Here is a 25061-nt window from a genome sequence, read left to right on the forward strand (position 1 = left end):
TTACTCTTTCATGTTAGATCTCATGGCAATATAACTCCAAAAGTGCTTTCTAGTCGTGCTCGGAAGGATGAAAAAAAAAAAAAATAAAAGTCTCAGAGATCCTGCGCTTCAGCCGGATGTGTCTCACTGCTCAGGGATGGAAAGCAAACATCAAATGTGCACTGTTCGGGTTGTTGTGGCGCAAATGTCTCGTCGTTTGGAGAGAAATAGGTTATAATACTTTGTGTCCTGGTCTTATGGAAATGGTCCGGTCAGATCCACTTTCACAGTGAATCAGTGCGCAGCAGGGACGCGTGCAGCAGGGAGGCTGTCAGTCCTCACCATCCCTCCCATTGGCTGCAGCAGGATGCTCGGCGTCTCTCCTGTTTCCTTGATCCTCAAATGCAGCTGGAGCCGACGCAGGTTTTGCCACGGAGCGGGAGAGGGAACCTTCACCTGTAGATATTTGACATTAACCGGTGTTTCACCGTCTCCGAAAAACCACAAGCCACTTCTGAAGTAAAGGCTGGGCGCATCGGATATTGCATCGCTGCACAGTCTCTGGAAATAACTTCATTATTCCAGTTTTTTTTTTTTTTTTTTTTGCGGGCGACTGTCGCCCTGTCCTCCGGTATAACGGGTATAGTGCAGGCTGTAGTGTATGGAGGGATGTTGGCATGGCTTGCACCAGGAGAACCAAAACTTTGGTGTCCACATGCGTGATCCTGAGCGGCATGACCAACATTGTTTGCCTGCTCTATGTCGGATGGGTAACTAATTACATCGCCAATATTTACATCAAAGTCCCGATGCCTTTACCGGAGAGAAAGTTAGAGGGTGACAAAAGAGGCGACACTCTCCGGATCATGCAGAGGCTGGATCGGCTGGAGAATGTGGTCAACCAGCACATACAAGGTAAAGCCTCTGGTAGAAAACTGCACTCTCTGCATTACTTTACATTATCTGTGCTCCAGCATGAGAAAGTTTCACTGTGTTTATACCTTTTACTTCAAAGTGTGAATTCACAGCGTGTGTGTGTGTGTGTGTGTGTGTGTGTGTGTGTGTGTGTGTGTGTGTGCGTGCCTGTGGTCTGGAGAGGGATAGAGCAGGAACTTCTTTTGTGTGTTAAAGATCAGGTTATTTGGAGGGTGTGATAGAGGACAAAACGTCCTCAGTACAGAAAGGCTGCAACCTAACACATCTGAGAATGACACCTCACATACAAGAGATTAATAATTAATTATAAGTAGGCTGCAATATAATAATATTATATTACATTTCTTCCTCAAACGGAAGAAAGCAGGTCAGATAAATTTAGGCTGAGAAGAATTTATATACAACATTTATGTCATGATTTACAGCGACAGACTCTGCCTCTCCTTCATTAGTCGGCTATACCAGTGCCTTTTGTTAAGGTTAATGCGAATGTTCAGGTTCTGCTGAAACCAGCTGCTCATTCTGTAGAAAAGTGCTCCTCATATCTTGTACTGCACTCCACCTGAAAATGTGGCGTGAAGCAGCATTATGCATCCTTACTGAGAGCCATAATCCAATAAAGTGCTCAAGATTCCATGCAGCAGTAAGAGTTTCATACCTCCCTCAGTAACTTCTTACCTCATCTGAATGAACTGGGATTATAAATGGAACTGTTAAAAAGAAATTCTCCGCACCTTGTTTAGCCCACATCATTCGACTTGAACTTGCTCTTTTACTTTTAGGAATGTCTGGAATCCCTTTCTTCTCAAATTCCTTCAAGCCTTTTCCTCCACTCCTGGTGTACAGTTTCTTTACGCTTGATCACACACAGTTAATTTGATTCCACTCTTGTGTCTTTAGAGGAGCTATTCTTGTCATCACATGAGGGCTCATTTTGGGCAGGTCCCAAAATGGCACAGAGCTGGTGCAAAAAAAAAAAAAAGAATTGAAATGCAGACAGAAATCTATGCATGCTTCTTTTTGAGCAATAAGGCTCTGTGCTGAGCTGGGTTAAAAATTCCTCCAGGAGGCAGGTCTCTATTTCACCTTGGTGCCCATAGGCATCTATGGGGAGGAACTTTATATTTGTCAGCGTGGTCAGGGAACATTTCTACAGGGATTTTTCCACTTTAGCGAAACTAAAACTAAAAAAAGACACTTTCAATTTATAGCTTATACGTTGAATAGCTTGTTTTGTCCATGGTCTCTAGAATCTGTAGGCTAACGTGTGTGTTTTTGGCGGTTTTAAGGAATAGTTCCACATTTTGGGAAATACACTTACAGTGGGGTCCAAAAGTCTTAAAAACAACTCAAACATTTGGACCCCACTGCATTTGTTTCCTTGCTCTAAGTTAGACGAGAAGATCGAAAACAGGGGTAAACAGCTAGCCTGGCTCTGTCTGAAGTTATGGCACCTGCCCAGAAACGGTTCCACACACAACCCTAGCTTCATATTTGCCATAAACACATGACAGTGGCGTCAGTCTTCTCCTCTTAACTCTCCACCAGAAAGAGCATAAGCGTATTTCCCCCAAATGTTGAACTCTTCCTTTAAAAACTAACCGTGGCTCATTGTCTTTTTATGCCACTTTTAAAACTAGGACACTCATTCTGTAATTAGTTTTTAAAAAGTCCTGCATATCAAACATTTTCACCCATTCTCTCGTGAGCTCAAACACTGTCAGCCAGCATCATTAGCGGCTGCTTTGGGTGTTTGCACTCATTTCAGTTTACGAACCTGTTTCCAGGCCCCAGACGTGAACTGCAGGGACGTGACAGAGATCACATTAATACCAACAGTAAGACCCTGTGCGTGTCATTGTGGAGGTTTGGAGCGCAGCGTTGTTGTTGACAACAGAATCTGGTGGGGATAATGCCGCAGGAGATTGTTGATGCCGTATAAGTGCACATTGGCGACAATAAAAACTCTTGCAATAAAATGACCTGTCACTTTAAATACGGGCCACATTGTCTGGATTTCCCTGATAATTGCTCTGAATTTATTCGCTACAAATAAAAGCCCGTAATCTTGAGTCTGTGAGTGGCTGAAGGCATCAACAGTCAGCAAGCTTCAGGCAGAGCCAGAGATTCATTAGTGCACTTTTGACATCTCTAAAAATACATTTCCTTCCCATATAGTGTTGTAAGACAAGTGCAGAAATTGTAGGCTGTGTTGTGATTCTTGCATCCTCCAGTTCAGTACTGTCCTGGTCACACAGTCACGCACTCTACATGATGCACTTAGTTTTAGTGCTCCGGAGGCCAGTGTGAGCTCCCAGAGCAACACTGCATGTGAGAATGAAACATTTACTGCAGCTGAATCACTGTGGACAGTCGAGAGGGATGTCTCTGGTGTCATCTTCACACTCATGGAAATATTCCACTACTGTAACTGTGAGATGGAGTGAAGTGGCCTGTTACCAGGACAGAGCAACATGGCAACAGCACGTAAAGCGGCTGAAGTCTTTCTTGTATTAAGTACAGTCAGCCGAAGAGAATTTATTGGATAGTTGGACAGAGCAGGTTCACACATGCTCACCATGAGGGCTGTTTGTTACACTCACTGCTTTATGCTACCAAAAAAAAAAAAAAAAAAATCAGGGAGGAATTTAGCAGCTGCTTGTTATTGAACTAGAGACAGTCTGCAGAAGACTTTGGCAGGTTATACCTCAGTATATTTATGATGTGGTAGGAAAATAATAATTGGAGTACTTTATGTTTGTTTACTTGTTACTCTAATTCAATCATTTTTATGCTTTTGTGCAGCAAGGTTACTGTGCATATGTTTACATCCTTTTGAATATTTCTATTTCTTTACGGAGGTATACAGTATATAATCAGATTTCCACATATAGCTATGATTGTTTTTTGCTTTGCTATCAACAGTTTCTCCTGTTCACTGTGTGGCTGTTCGTTGACCTGGGTGAGCAGCTGCATACAATTACCCTTGCACGGATAAATAAGTTTAAGCAGTGTTCAATTAAACGAGTAGATGGTTTTATAATGTGTTGATCATGCTGTTGATTTTGTCTATGAAATGCTGGCACACACAATTTCTCAAAGCTCACGGTCATCTCTTCTAATTGTCATGTTTTTTGTCTAGAGATATTCAATTTGCTCTCACACATGACAAAGAAAAACATTATCAAAACAGATGATTCATTTTATTTCCATAGACTAATCCATTAAGTTAGTTAGTGATTTACTAATAATTGCAGCTTTTTGATTGAATTCAATTAAATACAGTCAATGCCTCAGTTGAATAGTTCGGGTTTAAAAGGTGATTTATTTTTTATGTTGACAAACTAAAACAATCAAAACTTTATGTGGATACTGATACTGTCGATGCAGAGTTTGTATTGTTAGAAAATCTGTAGTCTGAGCAAGCAGTGTCCGATATATGTACATGACGGTGTTTTAACAAAGGCCTGTTTTAATAGCATGGTGTTCGTGAAAAGGCAGCTTAGTTCATGGTTTGCTTTGACCTCTGAGGATGTGCATTACCAGCGTGTTGTCTGATTGAGGCCTGCGAGAGCTAGTCATTAACACAGCGCTGATCTAGCTGCAAATGATAGTGACAGTTCCCAAGATGGCTTCAAGCAAATCCACCCGTCAAGTCAATTGAGAAGCTCAAGTAAATCAGCGCTTCTGCTGATGCTCAGAGGACAGTTATATTTGGGTATTTATCTGATGTGATTTTCCAGAGTGACAATGAATGCAGCAGAATAAATGAATGATGGAGAGAAATGGGAGAGGGGTGGAAGCACGTGTATATATGGATGTGTGCTGGTGTTTGTGTGCATGCTTGTGCTTGCAGGTTATGGAATGCAGCTCAGGAAAATACAAGTTACACTCGTACATACAGTACTTCCAGCTTCTTTGTCCTCAGTCCTCTGGGAGGAAAAACTGACAAAATACTGTTTTCAGACAGTGTTAAAGGAACGCAGCCTTGTTTCTTACAGAATAAATAATCTTTTCTTAATGAAAAATAAAAAACCTATTTACTAAAGTTTTGAATGATAATATAACACTCTTTTAGATATAAAATGCATGAATAGGTGTCATAAAGGTATGAAAAAAGTATTAAATGCAGTACAAATTATCAAGGTGTAAGTGCATATTGATGCTGCTGCAGAAATTGGGGAACATTTCTCCTTTTAAAATGGGCTTAATTTGCAGAGACCTCACTTCCAGTGATGATTGTGCTGTTTCAATCTGTCGTGTAACTTCCTCTGCAAAAATAAATTCATTTGGCAACTGTGAGAGCTCGTTACCTCAGCAGGTAGGAGATTGCAACAAACCACAGAATTGCTGCTGCCATGGTGAAGGCAGCTTTTTTTTTTCTTACTTTCTTCTTATAGAGGCAGGTAGTAGATTTATTTATAGAAGGTGATGATGATGATTTTGTAGTATTTTGCGTATTTTAGGTGTAATAGATGATGACTGTTATGTGTCGACAGGGAACAGTGGCAGAGGACTAGTGGTTCATGAAGTGAGTGGCTAATCAAGGTGGATGAGGGGCAGGTGTGCTGGCAGGTGATGCTCAGGTGATGGCAGAAACAGCTGAGGGCGGTTGCTGGGTGGAGAGAGGCAGCGACCGGGCAGGTTACAGCTGAATGGAAAGAGGGATGGGCGGAAAAGTGCAAAAGTATGTTGAGATGAAGATTTCGCTGTGACAATTAGAAGACATTCTTTGGATATAGTTGACTAATACACAATATTTAGTTATGAACTACTGTCAAGTAATCATTTCCTACATATACATTTCATTAGGTACACCTGTAAAATCGAATTAAATCCAATACAACAGCTCAGCCATAAATTCTACTTTTACACAGATAATAATGCTCAGTCTTAATTAACACTGTGAGAAAGGTATTAATTTAACTATATGTTTATTATTGAGCTTTCCGTTTGTTTGTCCCACTCAATTTCCAAACATGAGGGGAGGGCAGAATATTAGAAACACATTTCAGTATAATGCAGTACAGTAAAACACCACCAGGATCTATGACCTCAGTTATAAAACACGTAGTTGAATTAAGATATCTAATGTTTTCTCACATTTTCTATAAAAAAAAAGAATATGGAGCATAGCTGTTGTCCTGCACTAGGTGTACCTATAATAAAGTGGCCATGAAATGTATAATTGGAATAAGTTTTCAAGGCAATGGGTACAACGTTGACCATGGTCACCATTTGAATTTAGTGTATTGTTATTTTAATGTGTAACTTATCCTGAGGGGAACATGAACATCATCATCCATCAAAGAGTGGTTGAGATATTTAAGTGTGGACCAAAGTGGTGGACCGACTGACAGGCGGACGTCGCTGTGTTGGAGCATGGCTTATATTCTTTCATTTATTTATTTATTTTCAAATGCAACATAAGCAAACATTTTTGAAAACAATCAAATGTGTTTATGATCGACCAAGTACTGGGCTAGGTATTTTACAGCTGGAAAATAATCTTGTTGGTAGACAAACTGAGTAATGCCAACATTTGTTCTAAATGACTGCAAACGTATCTTTGGCATTTCTGTGCTGCAGTTTAGCATGACATTTTGATTTATGTATGTCCATATGATAGCTCTGCCATTAATAATATATGCCGGCTGAGTTATCCGTCTGGCTTTACCTTTAAAAGATTATGTGATAAATAAAATATATGTTGAGGGAATATTTTTGTTTTGCTGTTCAGAAAGCAGCCAGGTAGGACACTGGGCACGCTGAGACAGACAAAAAGCTGCATACAAATTTGAATGCCTACCGTAGATTATAAATTGTTATGAATTCATCACTGTACACTGATCGTGCTTCTCAGGTCAGTGATTGTAACCAACATATAATTGGCTCCTGTTGAAACAGAGTGAAGAGAAGAGGCTTTACTGTTCTCCGCACTTGATACATATAAAATGAAAGTAACTGTGGTTTCTATAAAACCTTCTGCTGTACATTTATTGAAAGATTGATTATCTCCCAGCAGTTGCTGTTTGCACTGCCTGTCTGTAGGCAGGGCTGCAGCCGAGGTGAGAGAGACAGAGTCCGGGGTGAGGAGTGCGAATATAAAACAGGATATTCTGGGTGGTAATTCCAATAAATCGGGGAGTTATTGAAATATAGGGATATGAGTGCACTGGAGAATATTTGGTAATGAAAACAATTAATTATCCCGACTCCAGAGGGCAAAATCATCATGAAGAGAATAAATTAGATGTGTAGAAACCTCGTACAAGAGTGTCGATGCAAAGGTCGTCCCTTGACAATTTGTACTAAATAGATCAGTTCACTATTGCAAATGTTCTCAGTGTAGTTCTTGTCCCCTCTGATTTTCTGCAGCCTCAACAAAAATATGAAAACAACGCTTGTAAGTCAGATGGAAATCTAGTTTAGCTGTGGCTGTATGAGATTTACATTAGAGCTCAAGTTGACAGCAAGCCATTTATCTGATATACACTGATATACCGTGATGTATTGCTAAACGCTTCATTGCTTGGTCAAAGAAACACTGTACATATTTTCAGGGTGGATGTAGAGCTGTATTGAATTATTTTTGACCAGTAATAGAAAGTGTCTAAAACACAGAAACTCATGTACTATCAGCTTATCAAATACTGGTGACGGACTTCCTGTAGCAAATATAGGATGTCTGGAGTCCTCTCTCTTGCCTGGTTTGATCTGCAAAATAATGTAAAGAATCATATCTGTAGCGATAGCATGCCAAACGTTCAACTTTCCAACCTCGTCTCCTAAAAATGTCATTAAAATACTGCTATCAGCATAACAAAGAGGCATGTACATGTAACGTATCTGCACGTATCTTGCACTGCCACACAAAACCTGCAGTGCGATTTGATTTTATTCACAATAACCGGATCCTGGCAATTCAATAATCCACGTTTTTGTGGTTGTGTTTTCGCAACTGAAACTACCAAAAGTGGCAATCTTGAAGGTTTCGGTCCTGATTGATTTGGTGACACCTGCAGTCACTGGTGGCAACAGCAAATGCAGTTTAATACTGCAGGTCACAGATTTCAAACTATTATCGTTTTTATAAAGAAGTCAGGAAATAATTTGCCTTTTTCCATCATTTTGTGAGCAGCCGTGATCTGATTTTATGCTGCAGACAGCATGAGTCTGAGAGAACAGCAGGGCACAGTGAGAGGAGTTGGTTTCACAAACAGCTTTTTTTCCCCCCTTAGCCGTCAGGACTCACATTCCACTAACATGCATTGTGTGCTGTTGCCCATTGATGTACTTGTCTGATGTTGTCCATTCATGTTTTGCAGAAAATAACATACTGTACCAAAAACAAATTCCACTGGCCTTGGTCGTCTGGCTAATGAGCAATCTATATCTACACGCTGAGAAGTTGGAGGTGTGCAGCCTGTCGTCTGCAGCTCTTCATGTAACAGCTCACCGAGGCTGCTTTGTGTCATTCCATTATCCCGTGCAATATTTCAAACTGATTCACTGTCAGAAAATGTCGAAAATGACCGTTGTCTTGTTTTTTAGATGCATTTTTGATTAATGATAGATACAAACACTTTGCATTTCATTTGACTACTTCATAAAAAAAACAAAACTAATTTTTCAACCCTTCACTGAATTCAGTTTTATGCTTTTAATGTGAAGCTGCAGCAGTGATGTTCGGTTTGCGTTAGCAGAAACTTAACAACAGCATTTTTCTGGGAATGTCGCCACAGACACCCAGTTCATAATACGGCAAATATACAGTAGAAATATTGCAATACTTTCATCAGCCGGCCACAGAATCAATCACCGGCAATTGTTCGGCAATAGATAGTGATTAACAGACTTCTAGTTAAATGAAAATCTTCAAGATTGCCCATTTTAATAGGAGAGAAAGGCCAAGGTGTTTTGACTAATACTGAAGAAAAACAACCACAAGAGCAGAAGAAGGTTCAATAAATGAGCCCATCTTTTCCTTCTCCCTCCTTACAAAATCCATGAGTATGCAATTCTTGAAATAGCTAGATCTGCACCCGCCATCTCCGCTGGTCCCGCTATACTTCGTTCCGAACACAACAACATAGTAACGCGGCTCCACAAACCCTACATTTTTAATGTTGAAGAGCTGAATTTGTGTGTTTTCACATTCAGTAATAATTGTTCTACATGTCTGATTTTAGAGGCGTACTGCAGCCATCAACAGCTGGGGGAGTTCAAATTGTTATTACAGTGTTTTATCGACAACACTTCTCAAGCAAACAACATTAGAAAATGATTGCTACCAAAATACCCACCTGTTTGGAAACCCACTTGTGTGAGGTTATTATGAAAGTCAAATTCCCTGTGTGGGTTTCTCATAATAACATCATACTTTCTCATAATTCTGAGATTGAATATCATTATGAGAAAGTTTTGGTCTTATACTTAATATCTTAAACTCCGCTGTAACATCTTTACATATTTGAGAAACCTCATCTCCATCCTGCAAATTCGACAGTAAAGGCACCAGCACTAAGGACAAATCAAAGCGTTTTGTTGCTTCATGCATTTAAAATTTGTCAGCAGTTTTTTTTTTTCTCACTCCTCCTCTCTACTTTCTTTTTCATAATTAATGGCACTAAGTGAGGAAGTGTACTCTGGTTCAAACACACCCATGCCATTATGTACAAAATGGTTTCATCTGCTGATTAACAAATGTAGACTGTCATTTCCTCGTCCAGTAGAGTGTTGTAAGTTTCTCAGTTTGGACTTTTTCTTATGATCTAAACTGTCAGCGCACATTTTCAAACCCATGAGATAATACAGCAAAGGCAAAAAGTTATTTGCCCATTTCTGGCTGAGATAGATAATACTTCCAGCAGACATTAAAATTAAATTAAAAAAAATAAAATAAAATACATATATATATATTATATATATTTACAATAAAGAACTATTATTGAACTGAACAGATAATTCAGCACATTGATTCAAATCACTGCCAAGCAAATCACAATGAAATTCCCATAAGAGTCTAAAGTGGTAACAGAGCACAGCGTGTTATATCACCCATATGATCAATTATTTTTTGATTGATCAGTTCATAGTTTGGCTATAAAATTACATTATATTGTTAAAAATGGCTTTTACCATTTCCTTCATCCCTAAAAACCCTCAAAAGCAAATCCTGACATTTAAGAAGCTGGATGAAGGAAACATTTGGTTTTGTTAAAAATAAATGACTTAAACAATCACTTGAATACCAATGTAGTTGACAATTAATTTTCTGTTCAACTAACTGCCCAATCATTAAATCTCTGCACACAATCCTAAAATGAAAACTGATCTTTGCCGCTGTGCCGTGCTGCATTCACTGTCCCATGCAGTGTGCACCATGTCAGATTTATAATGTGCAGTTCATATATGCTGCCAGTACATAAAGTTTATCTGTTCAGCCCTTCACTAAATTCAATAAAGTTCTATTAACTAACCTCTTAAACCTGACTACATGAGTTGTGTTTGCAGAAACAACATTTTTCATGCATTAGATCGAAGCTGCATTTTTTCCACTCAGCAGATCCATTTGTCTATACGACGGTCAGTATTCAATTCATCTTTATTGAGTCAGCTGATACTGATGTGAGGTTATGACGGGGCAGGGTGGAGATAGCTCACAGCATGAGACTCGACAAGACTGAAGTGAATTACTGGTGCCTCGAAATGAAATTCATCAAAGCTAACTATAATTGAGATCTTCTATCAAAATGCATTTTCCCAACCTTCATTCATCATTAATCCGTCGCTAATATAGACACAACTGGAACTGTCGTCATCTGCTACAAAGCATTGTACTAATGAGCCACAGACCTTCCAAAAAAAACCCAAAAAAACATTAGGCATGGATGGTAAGGTTGCTGTTCACCCACTTTCACACCACAAACGTCTGAGCATACTTGAACGCACCGCCAATGTAAATTTTCATCTCCCCAGCTTATCACAGCTAAGCTGTGTTTGCTCAGGACAAGAATTACTTAGGGTCCTCCTGTGATTTGTAATAACTGCAGAGGTTGTCTGTCTTCATCATCCTGTGCAAATCTGTCGGCTTTGTAATCTGTAAAATAAAACATGAAGCTGTATTAAGTATTAAGCAGTGATTTTAACCCATAGAGAGTGCATATAGGCTATTGTATGTTTGATATTATATTTCATGCTCTACGTCACTAGTAATTATAGTCCTTATTATTTACCTTTATTAATTATTACTTTTTTCACTTTTTTTCTGGCAATTTGAAAATGCACATAAAAACATGTGGAGGGAAATGTTACAGAAATCCATGACTCTCTTGTCCACCACAGGCTTCCTCTTTAATACAACTGCACTTTTTACCTACTCCTCACAGGCCGACACGTTTTCTCTGCAAAATTTCTTCGAACAAATTACTTAAAACTTTTTAAATCCAATCAAAATGTATCACATCTCTTCCTGTTATTTGCACAATCCTCCACCAGAATACAGATGTAATAGAGACAGAAGCATCTTCCCTGCAGACAAGCATCAGTGTGCTTCAGATCACTAACTGCAAAAAGGTGTCACAAATTAGGTGCAAAAGGCTTAGTTCCCAGTTCCCAGCTAATTTTACCCCTTTTTTTAAATTGGGCTTTAGGAAGAATGTTCACAGAATTAAGTCAGATCTCTTATTTATATAAATGCTTGAATTGAATGTAATAGAAAAAACTTGATTTCATGTCTTACAAGATATTTTATATAGGTCTAAACATGTAGTCTTGTAGCATCATATGTCATAATATATCATGTACAATATGTGAAATATTTAAATATTATTCTATTTTGTGTCTATTGTCATACGAAATCACTATATAAACCCGTCTGCAAAAGATGATGTTGAGCTCAAGTGGAAAGTGAACTTGATAATTTGTTTTCAGCCGGGGTGAAATGTCTGAGTAAAGAATAAAAACTAAAAGGCAAGTTTAACTCAAGGTTTTACTGTTTTTAAGTTCAACAGTTCAGTGCTTCTCTTTCTAAACTGAATTATTAAAAAGAAAAGACTACTTTCAGGCAGTTTTCATGGACAAAATTTGCAGACAACAAAAGCGAATAGAAAAGATTTTTTTTATAATGAAATAAATGAGAGGAAATGAAATTAAAAATGTGAATGCATTTTTCCGTGACTAGTACAGCTAACTTATTTCACTGCCTATATATCACATGAATAAAAGTTGTAAAAAATACTGAGTCAGTTTGCTGGCATGAAGAAAAGGTGACACTTCGTGAAACTATCATAGTGAGAAGATTTCCTCCGCTACATTTCTGCCACTTTGTCTGACATCCTGTCCTAAAGTCCATATGAAAGCATCCAAAGTGCGATCCACCTGTGCCCCTGAAGATTTTATGAAAACTTACGATCATGTTCGTGAAATGAAGAGGTTGTAAAAGTGTTTCATTCCCTTGTTCTCAAACCTTTCAACCTTTTCCACCCATCACCGTACAGCTTATGGCTCCGTACAGTGACTGTCGAAGAGCGCCTTAGTATCCGGTAAATGTGAGAAGTATCTACATGACTCAGCCGTCCTCTACTGTGTCGGACACATGTCGCCTCGTGTTCATGACTAACTGTAAGTGATGCTGCGAGGACTCGTCACCTGTGACCAAACTGCTTGCCCTGGCGTATAGACGTGTAATTTAGAGTTTAATTTAAAGTGAACTGCAACAAATTTAGAATTGACTTATGTATAGTAAACTGAATGTCTTTGGATTCTTTTTTACTGTTTGCACTTGTGCTGGGCATTTTAAACAATTCTCTGATATTTTAAAGACCTAACAATTGATTTATAAATCGACTGTCATTATGTCATTATGTTGGCCAGATTTACTGTTGATAAAAACAATAGCTAGTTGCAACCTCAGAGTAACTGTTTCCACCAGATTATTTCTGTAGGTGTAAAATATTTACCTACGAAGGCACCAAGACAACTTCGCCCCCGGCTATTGGTTATCTGGTTTCAACACAGAAACCAGATGAAATTCTCACTGGCTTGGAAAGCTGGGGGAGGGCATCTTGTTATGGGGGAGCTAGAGAAATGGCGGCATTAAGTGACTTATATTTTCACAGCTTTTATTATACACCTTCGAGTTTATAAAAAAACTAAATCAAAAGTCATTGTCACGATATGTGAGCTTTAGATAAAAAAAAAGACTACTCCAATATAACAGAAAGATACAGAAGAGGAAAAGAAAAGTAATGGTGACTCACACTACTATTTGTACTGTTTCTGAATCCCCCGCTGCTTTAAATTAACAATACCATGAGCACACAAATGGTTTTGGTCGCATTATGGAACAGTTGATGCCTAAAGCTCTGCACTAGCATCCCCCGACTGTCTGTGCCTCTTCCTGGTAAAAGTGCAAGCCATCAAATATTCACAAATGCCTCTAGAATGCAAATGCTTAGCATAAAAATAGATCCAATCCATTTTAAGGAGGTGATTCGGTGCAGAAATGAAGTCATTACACTCCCCCCCCAAAGATAATACTCAGAACTTGGTCTGTATTTGCATGGGGATGTCTCAGCTGAATTATACACTGAGGAGAACAACAGTTGGTGCTTTGCAGCCCCAGAAATGATTTCTTTACAACACTTTCGGTTACCGTCCGTAGTCCTCTGAAGGAGGTGCATTTGTCGTTGTCAGAAATGTTGAGTGCAAGGTGTGTACACTGTGTACACAGTGTACGCCGCAACATGTGGTCAGACTTGCCTCTTGTGTGTTAGTCACTCTGTCTAGAAAATGCGGAATAAGATGATTCAGCTTTTAATTTTTAATTGACAAATCTGTGAAAATGACAAACCTCGATCTTGACTTGTAAGATCACAGAGTCTTGATATTGCTTTGATGTTGATATTGGAACTAAAACTGTGCTTCTCTTCCCAACTTGTTCGTAAGATTGCACTCTAAAAGCTTTTGGAAAGGTTTTGGATCTTCTGACAAAACATGATAGGGGGATGTAGCCATCAGGCAGCGCTTTGTCAGCTTGGTACAGAGGCCAGTGGCTGCCATCAGCAACCAGCCAGCAGCCAGTCCGCCTGGCCTGAGGTGCAAACCCACACTGCGCAAAAAAATCCCCTGTCATGTGCTTTTGTGGGGCATCTGCTCTGTGGTGATAAGGGTTGGGCTGTTTCACTTTTTGCAACACAGCGCAGAGTTTTGGAGCTAATTATTTATCTCTTTGTATTGTTGTCGGAATTAATGTTAGATAAAACTCTCTCTCAAACTATACGTTCTGTGGCGGAGTCATGATTCGTGATAGTGAGTACACAGCAGGATGTTAAGAAAAATGTGATGTGCAGTATTTAAGAGCACATCTGCTACACTCTGATTACAGAACTGAAACACAGAGCAACTAAACTCTCATATTTCTGTGCTCAGAGCGCTCTTTGCCAGAGCATCTGAATCAGCAGCCTCAGGTTCAACACATTGAGGACTCACTGGGCTTGTCAGCGATCGCTGTGGCTCCACAGGCTGAAATGCTGCTTGGTGCCTCCTGGACAGAACATTAACTGTTGGTTGGTGGGTTGATTTCAGGTGGTGCGCTGAGGCACCTCGCGCCTCGCCTCAAGCTGCAGAACATTCTTTTCTGTATTCTGTATACAATAGAGGCATCATGTTCTCTTTGTGTATTTGATAATGATGCTAATGTTGTAACAAAAATAATCAGTATGTATATATATATATATATACAGATATATAATATATATATATATATATATATATATAGGCCTATCCTTAGTGGTCTGACTTGTGTTCTTGTTTGGTTAAAACTGTAAGTCTCGGGGAGGGCTTTGTGCACAAATGCTCACTGTAGATGAATGTTTCTGGTACTGCCCAACAGTATGCTCATGGTAATTTGATTGATGCAATAAAAAATAGTTCTTAATCACTTCAACTCAACAGCCACACAGGCAGTTAACCAGCAGGGGGGCTGGTGTTGTTAGTCACTGCTTACTTCCATCTGTGATTTGAGCACTCCCTTCACTGAGTAACGTACAGAGTGCTGAGAGTGAGCTAGCTAGACCTCTACTTTGTGTAATGTGGGATGAACACAGCGCTGTGTCTGTGAGAGCCACAGATAGCTGAGTAGGCGTTGAAATCACATGAACAAAAAAAAACAACCTCTAGCTGCACTATCATATAGTTTCTATTTTCTTACAAAAAAATGAATTCAAATTTCACTTTAACATATTCCTCTCCCAAATGAGATAAGCTGTTTTACACATTCAATAACTGTTGTAGCAAGTCTGGTGTTTCACATAGTTTGTTTATCACTGACAGCCTTTTTTTTTTTTTTTTACGTTTTCTACCAGAGGCATGATAAGCCTCATTACTGGCCTTTAGCTTGTTTCTTCACCCTGAACGGGTGATGTGAAAGGTGCAACACATTTAGCCAGCTGGTCTTGCAAATGGAGACAGCCTGAGGCTATTTTTCTCCATTTCCTCATGAATGAGCACGCCAGTTCATTCTTGCATCTGGACTGCGAGGTTTTATATGACTGAGGTTAATGACACCTATGATAATAAAATGCGTCTCATTTTTTGTCAAAGTCGATTTTAATTTCCATTTAATTTTCCAAGTCTTTATTTTTCTTTTTTTTTGTGTGGTTTACTACGCGTTTTATCGATTGTATTCTTCAGGTGGATTTTGGATTACAAACAACTCTTGCAATATTATTTGTATTTTAGTCATTAACGTGATAGTCAATAAAATGAAAAAACAAACACACAAGAGAGCAGTTGAATTCCTGTAACAATCACTTTGTCCTCTATGTTTTATAGTAAGTGCGGAGTTTCTCAGGCTTTTGCATCTTGTACTTTATGTTGTGTTTTTCAACCTCTGTTGAAATGAGCATCAAATGAGCAATGCATGGTTGTACAGTGATATCCATCAATATTTATCATAGTTTGAAATGTTGGATTCTGTTTGCGAACCTTCAGTCTGTGATTTCTAGAGCTCTTCATTTACAACACGCCATGTTTACTTCTACATGAAAGCAATAAACCAGAGGGAATGAGAGAAAACATTTAGATGAAGTAAAAACCTCAAAGGGCTCATTAAAAAATCTCTCTAAGAAAGGCAAGGGCAAACAACAAATAAGGACATTGAAAACCAATTGTAGCAGATGTCAACACGGCAAAACATGTTTGTTTTGTCTCCGTAAGATGTCAAACTTAATGTAATGTAAGCTGACCTCAAAGCTGCCTTTTAAAGCGATTCTTATCTCTTATCAGATCAGTGTCGTTGGAAACGGTCGACAAAGACGTGAAAGATAAGATAACGATAAGATAATCATCAATGTATTGACGTTGTTGAAAATATCAAGGAGCATCATGTTTCGCACGGAGTCTACAGGTTTTCATCTGAAACAAAGACAGCACTATTTGATTTGGAAATGATATGACCGATAAAGTCTTTGTGTGAGTAAATTAGAGCGGAACAGAAAAATGAAATAAGAAAATACATAGGGAACATTTTTTTTGAATGTGTATTTCTTGAACTACTGCTTGAATTTTGTGGCTGCTGGGATTGACAGCAGCTTCATCACATTTCAAGCTGGTGTTATCCCTCCTCCACAGACGGCTGTACAGGTTGACCCACAGGTCATTTCTCCTCCTCTGAACAGAAATGGAGAAATCTTGATTGATATCATTGTCCAGGCCTTCAGCTAACTTGCAGATGTTGAGGATGGATAGTCGGTTACCAAACCTCAAGAGCTTAATCTTTTTTTTTTTTTTTTTTTTTTTTTTTTTCATGTAGCCTCTGTTCCATTTCCACTAGCTAGCTTTTGTCTCACTTTGTCTCGCACTCCGCTCTCTTGTCAGCGCTTCCAGCCACAATAATGTTGAAATAACCTCCACTGATTTTAAGCCACAACATTGACTCACATGCCTCGCATTTGTTTTTGTTACAGAAATGTCTTTCTCCAGCTTTTACTTCTCTCAGAAATGCACTTTGTCCTTGATGGTTTGTCTCAGCTGAAGTCCAGATTCTACCGCATAGAGTTCCAGTTTCATCCTTTGATGGAAGTGTTTTCTTAAAAGGAACGAGCAGTCCTACCTGATACCTGTGTCAGAGACAGCCGAAGAGCGGGAAAAGTGCAGCGGATTTAAAACAAGCAACACATTTTCCAAAACTAACTTCCACACTGGGATCAGTAAAATATCATCTTGCTTTAGTTTAGAAATCCATGTCAGTAACATTTTTATTTTTTACCCAAAACAATCACATATGTTTACTAGTTTACACAGGCAAAGTAACAATGCAATTATATACACTTGTTACTAAACCCTATTTACATGCAGCGGGTCAATAATCAGATATTTCCCTAACCTCCTTTCTTGATGTGGAAGCACAGCTCACTTATTTTACAGTAATACTCATAATGATACAAGATGTTGCCTCCTGAGTTGTATGGGTGTGCAACCCTGTCTCTGCAGACAGTATATCCATATACTGCTCATTTGTTCAATTACATTTTGTTTTGATAAAAAAAAAAAAAAAAAAAAGTAACCCAGGTGGCATTACATTTCTTTCCAAACATAGGCTAATTGTTGTTGCATTGTATGGAAATCTAATTTGTAGGAGACAGAGTTGGTGTGTGTGTCAGGAGGCTGATGCTGCAGTTAGATCAAGGCTCTGTAGCGGGAGCGCTCAGCTTTACCACAGTGTGAATGTGTCTGAATTACACAAATAGTCAACTGCTCAGTGGAGGAATCTAATTCTGGCGGATACTTTCAGTTTTAGTTGGACTTTTCATACAAAGCTTCATCCTGTCACACTGCTGTTAAACCTATACTTTCCCTTTTTTGAAGTCTTTGTCATACACGTGTACATTTAAAAACTCGTTCCGCCATGTTTCCTGTCTACGTGATGTTTCAGAAATCAGGTTATTGAAGTTTAAAAACAAAAGAAAATGTTTTTGAAGTGCAGGAAAACACACGGAGTTACAGCAGCTCAGCAGAAGGTCAGAGTCACAAAACAAAACCTCAGCACACATCTCCAGAGATGAGCAACTTTTTGCAATAGAGACCTGTTCTGGTTATTAAGTGACCTGTGCCTTATTTTCCTGAAAACTCCCCAACTGAAAAAATCAAGGAACTCTCCATGTGAATAATTGATACTCGCCCGGTACCAGCCATGAACAGGGGCCATGATCAAAAACAAAACATGAAATAAAATACTGGATGTCTGTATCCGCCATACAAATCCATGTAGACTTCATTAATATAGAGCAAAGACTTCTGTTTCTGTGCAGCGAGTATAAGAGAAAGACAAACTCTGCAGTGTTTTAAAGATCCTGTTAGTACTTGTCAGTGAAATATTAAACACAGCGTGTCAGAAACCTTCACACTTCTGAAGATCTTTTCCGATTTATTAAAAAAATCTCTTCATGGAGCGTTGCAGTTGGAGGTGAACATTACTGTACAGCTCAGCTGGAATTATTTTCATTGTTAGAAAGACATCAAAAAATCATTGTCAATCGTTGACAGACCTCGACTTACTTGATCTTTAAAGTTGGTGTTCATATCATGATCCTTTAAGAAACTATAATGAACAGACTGCAGAGTCTGTTTTAATTTTTCATTCATTCATTCAAGTTTTTCTTTGTTAAATCGTGTGGTTTAATCTAATGAATCTAATTGCCATTCTGGAGCAAAATTTAAATAAAATAAAATAAATTAAAAAAAAAAAAGGCAAAGAAACAAAAGATGTCCGTTCTATAACTTTCACTTTCTCTCTGCATCACATAAACACATGCAAACACAAACCTTTTGTCAGCTGTCTGTCAAACGGCCGGTCCAACACTTCCAGACTGAAATATCTCAACAACTATGGGATTGATTGCCATGAAACTTTGCACAAACAGTCATGGTCCCCAGGGGACTAAAATATTGATTTAGCATTGCACTCCTGTCAAACTGACAGTTTTATATCATAATCAGGACTGATGCATCAAAACCAGAGATAGAACCAGACCTCATTCCCCTGACGTTTCCTTTACTGCCACCAGCACAACAAATTTTTCACTTATCTTGACAAATATCTCAACAGCTTCTCAATGGACTGGGACAAAATGTTCTACAGACACTCACGGTTCCCAGATGATTCATCCTCATGACTTTGGCGATCATGAAGGTGATATTTATCCCCCACAGGATGAGTTACAAGTATAACTTACTTTTATACTTTATGAACACATGCCTGCAACACTAATGCCTTAGAGCTGCTGCTGTACTTTGTGTTTAGTGCTAATTATCAAATGTCAGCGTGCCAAACTAAGGTGGTAAACATTAACTAATACTAGAGTTCTTTAAGCTTAACTATTTGGATAGACAGTCAAGAAAACAATACAATTCAGTGGTCTACAAAATAAAAACCACAGTAAAAGCACTACAACACATTACATCTTCCTACATACACAGTAGTTCAAGGTTAGGGGTTTATTTGCAGCTTTTTGGCTACTGGTTTAACTAAAGCACTCATCCATTTTGTCAGCTGCACTCTGAGTTTAAACAAAGACCTGACTTGCTTTTTCTCTTTAGGTCATAGGGGACGCTGAAATATTTTAAGACCCCTTTTCCCAGTCTTCTCCTCATGTATTTTTCAGGACTTTCTTTTTGTTTTGTGTCTTTTTTTTTAACTGTTTAAAAATCTCCACAGTGATCACAATTCAAATGTTGTTCAAGTCAATTTCCATTTGTCTGTCCCCGTACAGAACAAAATGTTATCAGTTCCTCCCTAATTGAGCTGATTCTTACTCGTCAGGGTGTGCAAATCAGCAAATGGGTTTGATGGAAAATTAAAGGAAAAATAGGTCTTGCTTGAAAAATGCAAGGGGTTTATACTTGAAACATCATCGCCAGTATATAATTGATATTTGCTCAGAAAGATGGATGCCCTATGTGACAGATTAATGGCATTCTTCACCCTGTGTTTTTCCATGCCTTTTAAGTTTGCTCTCAGGTGAATGTTCTGAAATATTTCTGATTTATATCCTACCCTGATGAGTGCTTTTCTGAGGCTACACCCCAGACAACAGTTTATAAAGAAACCACCCCCCCCACCCCCCCACCCCATAAAGGACAAATGATGTTAAATGCAGGGCACAGATAAAACTTGCCAGATAAAAAGTAAAAAGATAGAGCAAAGATTTTTTTCTTTCACAGGCTGAGTGCTGAGGAAGTCAGATCTGATAGGGGGTTATAGAAAAGGCATTGCAGATGACTGGATTTAATGGAATGACAAATCCAGCTTTTCAAGTTGAACAGTGGGAATGAGAAATGCGGTGCAGGAGCAAAATGTCCAGAGCTTGATATCAAATAACGGCTGCGCTGTCTCATAAGATCTACTGTTGTTCAAAGGAAGGAAAATATTGCAGCGAGTTGCTAAGAATGTGTTGGTTTTAATGACATTGAATTTCTAGAGGAGAGTCCTGCTCCTATACAGGATGAAAAAGCACAAAGAAAGCTTTTGTTGCCTTCTGAGGGGCACGAGTGATTTCAGCGTTTTAATGAGGAGAAATGAACAAAAGCGGTAGAGATGACAAAGGCCACTGCAAGTAAACATGACCCTCCTCCTAAGTTCTGCCACTGCATATCCACTCTTGGGAATAAACAAAGAGACAGACAAAGCTACACACCCCTCTCTTCTTTCAAGAGGAAATTGTCAGTGTGACGTGCCAGCCACTGATGCATCCTAATGAGCGAATTTTCCCCTCCTCCAGAGCCAGTCACGGACTCCTGTACAGCATCTATACAGTAGTGGACACAGCTTCCCACCCAGTAAACAGACTAATTGGTTATTAGTTTTATTTACTGTCAGAAAAGAGAGGACTTCCAGTGAGCGAGGAGTAATATTTATACTGTAAACTGTAATTGTGCTGTATGTGCAAAGCTGGTCGCGGTCAGTGTGTAAGAGCGGCTGTGTTCTGCAAACACAAGCATCTTCTTCATAAGACACTTTACACCGCTAGATAGGTAGGGCTTGGGATGTCTACAGTGTTCTCATCTGTTTTGTTTTTTTAAGCTCTGTTGACAAGCTATTTTACAAGCTGGTCATCAGTTTATCAAACTTGCATTGATTGATTTCTTTTGGCCAATTAGGGGCATCACAACAAGATGTAAATACAGCATTGACATTCTGTCGTCTTATATCTTTTAAGTTGTTATGGACAGGCATATCAGTAAACACTTATCCAGGAAAAATATTAGCATTTATTTGGAGTCGTGTTTTCAAGCCACCCAATCAGAGCTAATTCAGTCTTCACTTTTGTTTTTGCTCTGCTTTGTTCTCCACCAACTCCTGACAGAAGTATATCCGTCAGTGTTCACCAGCTAGGCGCTTTGTGCGCAGGAAGCATAGAAGTGTGTTTTATCAAAGCTTTTTCACTGAAAACAGCCACCTGCTGATGAGAGCCAAAACAAAATAGTGAAGCTGTGGAACGTAAACCTGAAAAGACGGTGAAAGGCACTGTGCTCCACAAAGCTCAGAGGAACTGTAGAGTCAGGTGATAACGCTCTGCGGGTTTGTCACTGTAAGAAACACCTTTCACATTACACATTCTTTTGACCTACTTTTAATATAAAGACATTGAATAGTGCCGTCGTAAAGCTGGTAACAAAACAAATCTTGCCACAAGGACTGCTGTCATCTTATGAAACCAAAACTTACAAAGCCCCTGTGCGCCATTATCGATGCCCTGTATTTTAGTCTGTTTTCTTCGATGCTTTGCAGATTGCAGATCTTGGCACAACATGGAAGTAAATGACTTCATTTTGCGAAAAATCCCCAAAACAACACTCTACTGCCGTACAGTTATCAAAAACTTTTCCACCTGCAGAAAATTCCTGTGATGAAACCAGTTGTGTTTGTAATGAATCCTGCTGTGTTCATTAGCTGGCCGTTAAGGCACAAATTGCGAGCCAGTTAGTTGCCGTAAAAACTAAAAACCTTACAGTCGTGGTGGTTTTATAACTGAAGGACTGACTGACTCACATGTGGTCTGCATCATTCTGTTCTTCTGTGAAATAAGAACAGGAATATTTTCAGCTTACACAGATAGAAAGCTGTTATATAAATGTCTGTACATGGAGAGGACCTTGCACTGAGGGTGTATTCCACCTCAGTCTTTAGACTAGACTATGGACTAGCCAGAGGGTTGTTTCTTGGAGAACTAACCTCTTGTTATAAACGCAACAATGGCTGAAGCTCAGCGCCGCCACCACCCGCTCCTGGCAAGAACTCTTCCAGCCCACCAGCAATATTTCCTACTACCTGCTTCTGAAAAGGTAAAGGCATGAGCAGAACAAGCTTAGTCATAAAGAGATGAGAGCAAGACTCACCTCCTCTGTCACTGGAGAAGTAGAGCAGTTTTAGCTTAACAGTACTTCTGAACCGAACACACAGTTGAACCTGTCTCTTCACCCGCTCGCATGTCAAAGACAAAAGGCCCTCTTTGAACACAAGCTACACATTTAGACGTGTGTGTTTGAAAGAGGTTTGAAGGAGGCCGTCTACGTCAAGCTGTTGCTTAATGTAAGTTGTTGTATTTTTCTATTTATAACTCTTGCGTTCGCACTCTGAAGAGATGGCAACATGGTGAAGTCGAACTAGGGGGGAAATCTCTGAGCAGAACACAAGACAAACACATCTGAGCTGTGATGGATTCCAGGCAAACCCTCAGTCTTAGACTCTTAAATCTTCTCTCACAGCAGTGTATTAATTGTGGGGACATTTGCTGCTCTGACCAGAACACCAAACATGCTTGATGTTTACATTTATAGAAAGAACAAAGCCTCTTGAAGAAAGCGGAACACAAGACAAAAGTAAGAAACAACCGCTAATGGCTCCGGAGAGACACGTCAGAGACTCCTCAGGCCTCTCTGGCAGCAGGGGGGTTGATGTCATGCCATGACCGTTGTTTAATCTCTGGGTCTACATACAGAAGAATGGAATATTTTCAAAGAAGGGACAAAATCAGCAGCTTAGTCCTGTGTCACTGCTTGATAGACATAACTAGAAAAGGAACTATCATATGTGCCTTAGCACACGTGCACTCATGCTACAATGTCCTGAATTTATTACTGTTCTTAATGTTTGAATGTGTGTATTGGTATTCTTACTCCTGATAGGTTTGTTATCATTTATAGGTTGTGCCTTTGTTAAATTCATATGTTCATATTTCCATAACCAATAGAGATAAACAAGTGTTTGATCTCCTTAAAAAATTATTTAGGAATTTGTTTTAACAAAGTAACATCATTAAGCATGTGCCATGTGGCCTCTACTAGACATCGTACCAAGAGGGGGTGTAGGGATGCCACCAACCAAAAAATGGTGAATGTGTGTGGAAGCGTGCACTGTTGTCGAGACCGAACGTGAAAAGAAAAACGATCTGATTAAGCTGACAGCTGCTTTGATAGCAAGTTGTAGAAGTTGTGTCCTGAAATTTTGATGTGGATGATGAGATCTGTTTTATGCCAAAGTCTTCTCCTCCCCCTCAGTCGAGTCAGTATCAATATACAAAGAATATTTTGACTTCACCACAGCTTTGATGTTTCGGCTTCATACGCCGCTCTCATTATGTTGGATATAAAATGCCACAGTGACAGAGGATAAATTGCAAACCGTCTGCTTTAATTGAAGGGTATTTACAGACAGAGGAATCAGAAGAAGTACAGACTCATTTTTATCAAGGTCAAACAGGGATCCTCATCTGGCTTAGACAATATTCATTTATCACTTTTAGTTTGTAGTTAACTATCTATGATTTATATAAGCAGCTGACATTAATGTGGCAAAACAGAAATGAACTGTAATTTGGTTTAGTGAGTAGTATGGCAACATTCTGTAAACGATGTGACTGTCTACATTATCCCTTAAATTCATGTTTGTGACTCTGTCTGTATTTATTTATTTATTTTTATTTATTTATTTTTTTTAATTAGCTTTTTCCTCAACCATTTATACAGCAAATGTCGAAAACAGTTCTTTCAAACCTAAGTGGCTCCCAGTTTCCCAATAATCATCTATCTTGGAAGTTAAGAGGTACTTAAATTCCCACTCATGCTTCCTAAAGCGGCACTTTTATGCAGTAAACTGCATGTTTTTTTCCGCTACATCATAAATATAAGTCACTTTTCCTGTGTCTTCATCAAAAAAAAAAAAAAGATTTATATTTTATATTTGTTGGTTTCATGATGGTGCTCCAAAGTTTTTCATGAGTTCAATAGAAAACCATTCCGATATCTGTCTATGTAGACGGAAACCTTATTTCAGTTCAGCCAGTCAAATCTTGCATAATGTCATTGTTCTATCACAGGCGGAGCAGACGGTCGCACTGAACCACACAGAAGCAGCTACAAAAGAGCCACAGACAACAGCGCACATAAGCTTTTCTGCTAAACTCTTCTTCTTCTTATCCCCTGTCTTGTCCTGCACTGTAGCTTGTTGAACCAAACTGCACTGCACTGCTAACATCAGATATGTTGCTAATTAGCTGCTCAGCTGCGGCGCATTAAACAGCACGTAAATGTACCTGCAAATGTCACTCGGCCCGTTTAAGTGCTGCTGTTTTCTTTACTCTTCAAAACCACTAACAACGCACTGTCTTCTACAGAGCTACTCTGCTTCTCCTTCCCTGTGGTGAACATGCGCTCTGGCAGCCCGCCAGCTGCTGTCAATCATAGACACCAACACACAGAGCAGGAGCATATCTGATATTTCCCCAAACACCTTGTTTTCTTCCTTTTGATAATATAAAATAAAACAAAAAAATTTTAAAGTCTGTGGTACTGGAGATGATGCTTAATACACTCTTACATACTGTATCTCACATCTCTAAAAACCACTCAAATATATGTGGACAACACAAAACAATTTTGACACCTGACAATTGTTGAAAACACAACAGGAATAGAAGAGACTGAGTCATATGACTGAGTAAAATCCAAAAAATAAACGCAACTTGAATTTCTAAAGAGTCTTAAGACCTGAGGCCTGTGTTTTGAGGTTAGTGAGGATGTTCTGCCTTCAGCATCTGCAGCATCTGGTTCACACTGAAGATCTATTGACCGAGATTTTGCCT

General features: G+C 39.1%; 1 protein-coding gene across 1 annotated transcript in view; it reads left to right on the top strand.

Moving 5' to 3' along the window:
• The first annotated feature begins 656 nt into the window (after nucleotides 1-656).
• Nucleotides 657-25061, top strand: part of LOC111236570 (polypeptide N-acetylgalactosaminyltransferase 18-like) — a 76534-nt gene continuing 52129 nt past the window's right edge. The window contains exon 1 of the mRNA XM_022765357.1: nucleotides 657-894. Coding sequence (XP_022621078.1) covers nucleotides 657-894 — 238 coding nt within the window. The remainder of the gene's footprint in view (nucleotides 895-25061) is intronic.

This window comes from Seriola dumerili, unplaced genomic scaffold (assembly GCF_002260705.1).
Source record: "Seriola dumerili isolate Sdu_G_001 unplaced genomic scaffold, Sdu_1.0 BDQW01000674.1, whole genome shotgun sequence".
Taxonomy (NCBI): domain Eukaryota; kingdom Metazoa; phylum Chordata; class Actinopteri; order Carangiformes; family Carangidae; genus Seriola; species Seriola dumerili.